The sequence below is a fragment of the Nelusetta ayraudi genome, unplaced genomic scaffold, assembly GCF_046127955.1.
Source record: "Nelusetta ayraudi isolate G7.1 ecotype Tasmania unplaced genomic scaffold, CSIRO-AGI_Nayr_v1 ptg000136l, whole genome shotgun sequence".
Classification (NCBI taxonomy): Eukaryota; Metazoa; Chordata; class Actinopteri; order Tetraodontiformes; family Monacanthidae; genus Nelusetta; species Nelusetta ayraudi.
The window spans coordinates 337894-345969 of record NW_027466186.1 but is presented as its reverse complement, the minus strand read 5'-3'; the positions used below and the strand labels follow the sequence as shown (position 1 = coordinate 345969).

The following is an 8076-nucleotide window of genomic DNA, read 5'->3' as shown; positions in this document are numbered from 1 at the left end:
TCTTTTCATTTAGGGAGGGCTTTTTTTTTTTTTTGTTCCTACAGTGAGGAATGTGAGCGCTCAAGTGAGCCCGGGCCCTATTTGTGCTTATACTATCAGGTGCCGGATCCGTCTCCACTCAGTTGGCACTCTGAATTACAGATTTGATGACAGTCGTGGGCGAGCCCACGGAGTTCAGTCGCAAGGAGGCGGGCGAATGTGGGTGTGGGTGTGGGTGGGGGGGGTGAAGTGAGAGTGAAGGAAAGGGAGGGAAGAAAAAAAAAAAAAAAAGAGTACTGCTTGTTCCAATTCTCTCTCGCCGTTCCAAGTCACAGCAATCTCATGCAATCCGGCTTTAGTTTGCACCTAATCACATGAAGTCTCACTCCTGTCTCCTACAATCACCACGTCCCATTTTCTGTCATTGCTAGTCATTTCCCAGCCTCATCAAACCGCGCCGCGTCCCTTCATCTGCGCGAATTTTTTTCTCTCCCCCCCCCCTCCGCCCCCCACCCCCGTCGCGCCCGCGCCGCCTTCCCTTTCTTCCCTCCGTCAGTGTCAGAGGTGGTTGGAGATGCGAGGGAGAAGGCGGCAGAGGTGGTGCTTTAAATTAGCGCTCGGCAGCTATCTTGCCGCGGCCAAATAATTCACTTCCTTTCCCGGCCCGGCCCAGCCGCAAACACCTCTTATTAAATCTTTATTCCGAAAGTCGTCTTTGTGCTCTTTCAGACAGACGGTGGGAGAGTGGGGGGGGGGCAAGGAGGGATCACATTATTGTCTCTTTGGATTGAAGTTGAATTTGTTTGTTTGTTTGTTTCGCAGTTCGGCATAAAAGGCTGTAACGGCACACACACACACACACACAAACACACACACACACACACACACTTTGGAAATTATCCCCCAGCTTCTCAGAGTGACGCTAATGACCGAGACATTCGACTGAACGTCAGCAGTCTTCAGTCCTGAGAATTAAAAAAAAAAAAAAAAAAAAAAATATCAGTAGTAATGTAACAGCTTACCGATTCACACAAACAAACATGGCAACATTCGGGTTTAATTAATAAAACAATTTAATTCATATACATTTTGGGATATTTCTCAGCGTCTCTTAAGGTACCGATATGATTTCGGAGTCGTCGCCCGTGTTCCCGCGAGCGTCAGGCCGGGCCTGTCGGCGCTGTTGATCGGCCAACAGTAATCAGTCATTTCAAAGATCATGCAAGTCGGCGGGATGGCGGGCTTTGATGATATCTTTTTCTGACAGAAGAAAAAAAAACAAAATACAGTTGATTCTGGCCACCAGAGTGATTAAAGTGGTCTGATGGATTGATAAGCGAAGAGCTTCTCGAAAAGCAAAAAAAAAAAAAAAGAATAATACAGTCTTTTTCTTTGAACTCCAGCGAGTGAGTGAACAGTTCAGAAACGTCCGCTCCCGACGTAATTGGTAATAGGATTGGCATTTTCTCCCTGCTCCCGTCGAGGAGGGATTTAAAATCCCCCTGGAGTCCTTTTTTTTTTCTTTTATTTTTCCCCGACTTGCTTATCACGTCTCTGCCGGACATCGTGAATGGAGCGCCAGCCTTCGGGGAAATGCGACAGACACGGCGCATTATTGAGACAGCTGCTCGTTTCCCACGGTGGAGTTCTCGCCCAGTGTTACGGCTCTGGCAGAACAAAAGTATTGTTATTACATTTTTGGAGTCTCTGCGGATTCCCAGGACGCGCGTGACGGAGGCAACGACTTCCAGGGAGGATTACTATGATCGGGTGCAGTTGCCAGTCAAAAATAAGAAACACCGGGAGCTGAACTCGCGCTCCGTCTTTTCTCCTCCCGCCGCGCCGGCGTTTGCTCTTAAACGGCGCCTATCCTGTGGTGGGGGACCTGGAGGGTCTGTAGGTTGGGGCAGGTGAAGTACGGCGCGGGCAGGAAGCACGTCGCGATCCCGTTGGAGGCGAACGGCAGCGTCGGCCCGTAAAAAACCTCCTCCTTCCCCTCGGCGCTCAGATCCAGCACCTGCACGGAGGAAAGCGGCTTCAGCGACGGTTCTCGCCAGCGAAATGCGGCACAATCCCAGCAGTCGCACAAAAGGTTGGTTGCGTCCCAATCGATGGCGACGGCGCGTTCTAATGTACGGAGCGCAAAAGCGCCCCCTTGTTGAATTAAATGTCAACAGACCGTATGTCAACACGTTTATGCAAAGTGTTTTTTTCTTCAGAGCATTTATATAGCGGAGGATGGAAATTGCAAACATGCAGCAGCAGCCTAACAAAAGCAACATTTCTGGCACCAACCTCTCTCTAGGTGAGGTCTTTTCCTAAAGTAAAACACATCAACGACGCAAAGGTTCACCGTGTTAAAAATATAAGATTTGACACATGCAACAAAACAAAAAAAAAGTCCAATAGCTGTGTGCATAAATGAGCTCAGATTTAGCAGGTGCCAGAGAGGTTTTCTCGCTGTACCTTTTTTTTTTTTGGGGGGGGGGGGGGGGGGATTTTGAGTGTGAATCGTGTTTGCAAAAACAAAAGAAAGTACCGTGCAAAAACGACCCTTTGAGTTCATTTTAAATCATTGGATAACAACTCTGAAAGAGGAAGTAAGGAGAAGAAGGTGTCCAGCGATTAAAAGGCTGAAAGACGACTAGTGAAGCGTAAACATCTGCTTACATCTGCTGGATGCTGACAACTAAACTGTGAGGATACACAAGAGACGTTCCTAAAGTTAAGTTATCACTCCACCTGGTTTACACTGCTCCACTCAGGTCAAACTGTTGCCAGATGCTGTTTCTGCAGCCGTTACCTAGCTAAAAATACTCAGCCACACTAAATGGAAGACAGCCCTGAACTCACTTCATAATCGCACTTCTATTTATAGCTACTTTCTTGACAATATTGTCGCCAATTAAAGGTGTGCTCTACAACAACCCTTCCACTCACACAGCCGGGTGCGGAGGAAATAAAACGCGCGGCCCGCCGCCACCCTCTTTGCTAAAATGTTTGCCATTGGTTCACGCGGCGGCAGATCCGACCATCTGGGAAACGCGGGGGCTCGGTCTCGCGCTCAAGGTTACATTCGCAGGGGGAACCTGTGCAATTAGTGCCGTCCCATTGTTGACGTACGAACGTCGCCCTGTCAGTGCAAAACGGCTGAGTTGGTGTCGCTTCGTCTGTCGCGACGCCGACGCGCCGCAAGCTGTCACGGCCGGGGGGGGAAGAAAAAAAAAAAAAAAAAAACAACTCCCGAGTCTCACCTGAATACACGCCAGAGGCTCGTTGGTCCAAATGGAGTATCCGCCGACCACGTAGATCCTGTCGTCGTGCACGGCCACGCCCGACTCGTTCTGACCTGAGGGGGACAGATTTGGGTCATGTGGGTTTGATTCCCGGCCTGGGAACCTTTCTTGTGTGGAGTTCGCATCTTCGTCGTGTGAAGGAACGCTTCAGGAAATCCTTCCTGCCTGGAGACATCGCCCTTGATAACTCTTCCCCACTGTGTGACTGATAAAATTATTCAATATTTCTGGACTCAATGGCCATTAACGTACTAATGGTTTATAAAAACCTTGCTTATCCCCGCCCCTGCACAATTTGACTGTCTTTTGCACATCTGCTTTGGTTGTTTGTTGTACATAGATCGATTTGAATGTTCTTCTAACAACTGTATAGTTTATTTTTGAACTGTTTTTTTTAGTGCTGCTACAGTGTAGTTTCCCAATTTGGGATCAGTAAAGTACATCGATCTGTCTATCTATCCATCCATCTATCCATCTATCTATGTTCTCCCTGCGTCTGCGTGCGTTCTCTCTGGGTTCTCCAGCTTCCTCCCACAGTCCAAAAGCAGGCGTGTGAGACGAACTGGGAACTCCAAATTGACCCTAAGTATGTGCATGCGAGAGCAAATGGTTGTTTGTCTTCGTTTGTCTCTATGAGGCCCTGCGATGAACTGGCAACTTGTCCAGGATGTCACCCTGCCTTTCGCCCTATGACAGCTGCGAGAGGCTCCAGCAGACCCCGCAACTCTGAGGGAACAGGACTCCACACCCAGGAGTTGGGGGAGGGGGACAAACGAAGATGAAGAGTAGAACAGAGGTGCATTGTCTTTCCGTGACTTCCGCAGGTGCGAGGGTGAGACGCCAGAACGGAGAGCTTCATTATCCTCCCGCTTCATTATAACTTCTCCGCGCAATGATGAATATGAATATTCTTCGACACTAAACGCTCAAAGTGCCGGTGACGCACCGTGTCTGCGGCGCCCCCGAGGTGAGCGCTGGCGGAAGTGGTGCTCCATCCCACCTCCACCAGCACGGAGGCTATAAAACGCAAAACATGCCCACGTATACGAAGAAAGAATATATATATATATATATATGTGTGTGTGTTTACGCTGTATAGCGCCCGCCTGCCTACTCACAACCAGCAGGGAAGCATTATGACTTTTATTTAATGAGAGCAGCATGAAGGTAAAAGCTTCTCTCTACATATGTTACCAAAGGCGCAAACAAGCAAGAGTGTCCAAGGTAAATTAGCATTACAGCCTCTGAAGTTAGTCTATATAACAGTAAAATATTCATGGCAAAATAAGATTCAGTAAAAGTTTGTTGGGAAAGTTTTTTTTTTTTGCTTGTCATTCTGTTTCAGGTGTGTTCTGATTTGTGGATATTTGACCAAACCAGCAGATCAAAGATTTTGATTTAGATGCTGCAATACTACTGCCCACCACTAGGGGTGTCATGGAGAAATGAATGCACACGTGTTTGTAAACCTAGTTAGCCAACATAAACTAAGACATTTGCTCATTTACTGTTAGGTTGCTGTTAGGTTATTATTTTTTTCCCTAGGCTATGCATTATTACCACATGTAGAGTCTACATACTTACAGTGTGCACTCATTTTACTCAGTTAAAAAAGATACTTTATAACGAGTTGAGTTGCTCAATTTAATCTGTGTGACATATTGATAGAGGTATATCGCATAAGTGTCATGGGAACAATTTTTTTTTCGCATTTACACGTCACCAGATGTGACATACGTGACCAGTTCGCTTCAAGTGAAAATGCTCCAAAACGCAAAATGTTTTGTTCCCCCCCCCCAATCTTCCTCAAAGCAGGATCTTGCTGGACGAGATTGTACGAGAATTACAGCTTATGCGCTTCACACCATTCAATGGAAACACCTGCAAATCGCAATTGTACTTTCTTGTACTAAAAACTAGCACGGAAACGCAGCTAACGACTTCACGAGCTAGTTTGCAACTTCTGTCTGGCCAATTTTGAACTGAGCTGAACAATCATCCAGAGGACGAGTGTGTCTCTCCACCGGACCCACCCGTGAGGAGGCTGAAGGTGCAGCGGGTCCACTGGTCCACGTCCATGTTGTAGGAGTCGATGTGGCGGACCAGGATGCGGTCGTTGTTGTAGTCCAGGTCATTGCCGCCCAGCACGTAGAGGTGCCGCCTCACCGCCGCCATGACGTGGTAAACCCGCCTCTGCAACATGGGGCTGCGGGCCAACCACTGGTCCTGTCGGGGGGGGGGGGGGGGGGGGGGGGGGCGGGGCGGCGGAGGTGGAGGAGGGGGAGGGGGAGTTGGGGGGGCGGGGGGCCAGGTGGAAGAAGGGAAAGCAGATGGAAGGAATGGGGGGGGGGGAGATGGAGATGGAAGGAAATGATAGGATGCAGATGAGAAGGAGGTGAGATGTGGGTGGGTGAGGGAGGGAGGGGAAAAGGGAGAGGACGAACGCGAAGATTAATATTTAAGCATATCCATGCATGGGTAATTGATGTATGCTCAGCCGCTAGATAAATAACGTGACACCGGAGCTCTGGTTGGTACTAATGACTTCCCTCCCTGTTTCTAATCATATGTTTCAGCCACTCCATTTTTACACCCAGTGCGCGCAGGCTGATTTTCTGCGTCCGCAGCGAGTGTGTGTGCGTGTGCGTGTGCGTGTGTGTGTGCGTGCGCGGCTGAGGTGGCGAATAAGAGTGTGCGTGTGTGTGTGTGTGTGTGTGTCTGCTGGGAGCTGACGGGTGGCCATCTGTTGAGGGTAGAGTGGGTGGGGGGTTGCTGTTGCTTTGGCAGGTGAATGTAGATTCATGGTGAATACAAATGAGAAGCTCTCCCCTCTTCCTCTTCCTCTCTCTCTCTCCCTCCCTCCGCTTCTGCCTTCCCCTCGCTTTCCACGCACACGTGTACAAACACCGGTCCATATGGGTGTGTACCTTAGACGTGCGCGCGCACGCACGCCGCATACCTCCATATACCGCCTTGCCAAGATCCAGCCTCTCTTTAACAGCTGGCTCATATACATACGCAAACAGGAGCCGCAGCCTCCGACATTCCAGCACAGCGGGCTGCGCAAGCGCAGGAGCAGGAGAGAGAGCACGAGCAGGAGCAGGAGCAGGAAGCGGCAACGTCCACAATGCAGCATCGCTCTCAAACTCCCAATTATCCACATCAAATCACCAACAGCAAATACTTAACCGCTGGTGGTTGAAAAAAAAAAAAAAAAAAACATGGTAAAAAAATAAAATAAAATAAAATAATAATTATAATAATAAACTGCTGGGGAGTTTCGGCGCTTTTTGGAAAAGGTTTCTCCGGTTTTTCCCGCCAATGCTGCGGGATTGCGCTCAATTCCAGATGGTGTAAAAAAAAAGAGAGAAAATCAGTTAGCAGACTGTTGACACCTGCCTGTTCTGTTGTGTAATTTTCTCACCGTGAGCATAATGTCTGCATTGATGCCTTGAAGGGGGGAGGGAGGCAAATAAAAATAAAATAACATCCTCCAACATTCTCACAAAAATTCTGTGAAATTGTGCACCGGTATCCAGACGAGTTTAACAGAGAGAGGCAGGCGAGGAAGCGAAGGGATCGATGCGGCGCAACTGTAAACACGGACGCAGATGCGCGGCGTCAAATAAACATAAACAGCACATAAATATATACATACTGCAGCGACACGGGTTAGACAACGTCTGACTGCCGAGTTGGCGTGGGAGTTCCTGGCAGAGATTCACCTGCTTGCGAGGTGCACGGGGGAGGGAGAGGAGCCTCGGTGTCAAAACCGAGAGCGACGTCAGATCTCCGCGTCTGTGGCGAACCGGTGCCAGGTTCCCCTCCCCCAAATGCTAATCACGCACCTCTGTCTAAAAAAAAAAACACACACACTGCTGATTCAAAACTCTGTGACTGCTGCCTAAATACATAAGTGACACAAACAAACTCGAAAGTTGGATTTTGTGGCCACTGAGCTGCGTTGCCACCTAGTGGTTCCACCTGCACTCGGAACCGGAGCGGAATAGATTCCGCAGACGTTCCTCAGAGACGGCGGTGAACTCCACTGCTTTTAGGAAACTAGTCTGTGTGATGAGTCAAGTGTTGGTGACATGGTGCATTATGCATCAGAGCAGAGTGTACCATGAGATAATGTCAGATGTGCTGTAAAAAAAAAATATCGAATTTCATTTAATTGGTCTAAAACATACTGTACTTACATTCCATTGTGGAGTGACTGTGCTTTAATTGGGACGTTAGGGGCCTTTTACACAGAGACAGATTTTTTTTTTTTTTTTTTTTTGTACATGAAGCCGTCTTCAAAAACGTTCCTGCTGACACGGAGACGCCGCCGACGACTGAAAATAATGCAGTACCTATGCCAGGCCTGGTGTGGCGCCGCAAGTTTGCTCCCTGAAGGCGGAAGAAGAACACCTGAAGCACGCCGTGTGTAAAGAAGTGGCAGCTCGCTAACACGACATTAGCACCAGGGAGAACAGAAAGACAGACCCGGCACCCAGTGAGGTCCTCCGCAGTTGTAGTGCAAGGTTTCAATATTCACGGCAACGTTCAGAATTCGGCAAACGTCAGTGGTTATGGGCGGTGATTTCAGCGACTGCCGCCTTTCTGTCATCTCTGGCCAGCTGGGTTCTCCTCTCCTCCGATCATCGAGGCACTTCCACCCGCAAATCACCACTCACTGGGTAGTTTCTTCTCTTTTTTTTCCACCCATTATCCGAGATTTGTTCGGCATAAAAATCTCAGTAAATTGCCTATTTCTGAAACTAACTCCGGCAGCAAACACACACATCACACATTA

At 48.6% G+C, this 8076-nt stretch overlaps 1 protein-coding gene across 7 annotated transcripts in view; it reads right to left on the bottom strand.

Moving 5' to 3' along the window:
- Positions 1-1034: 1034 nt before the first annotated feature.
- Positions 1035-8076, bottom strand: part of klhl32 (kelch-like family member 32) — a 32602-nt gene continuing 25560 nt past the window's right edge. For all 7 annotated transcript variants that reach the window (XM_076012784.1, XM_076012786.1, XM_076012787.1 and 4 more), the window contains 3 exons: positions 5309-5501; positions 3234-3328; positions 1035-1996 (listed from right to left, as the gene is read on the bottom strand). In XM_076012784.1, the coding sequence (XP_075868899.1) occupies positions 1835-1996; positions 3234-3328; positions 5309-5501 (450 nt within the window). In that variant the 3' untranslated portion in view covers positions 1035-1834. The remainder of the gene's footprint in view (positions 1997-3233; positions 3329-5308; positions 5502-8076) is intronic.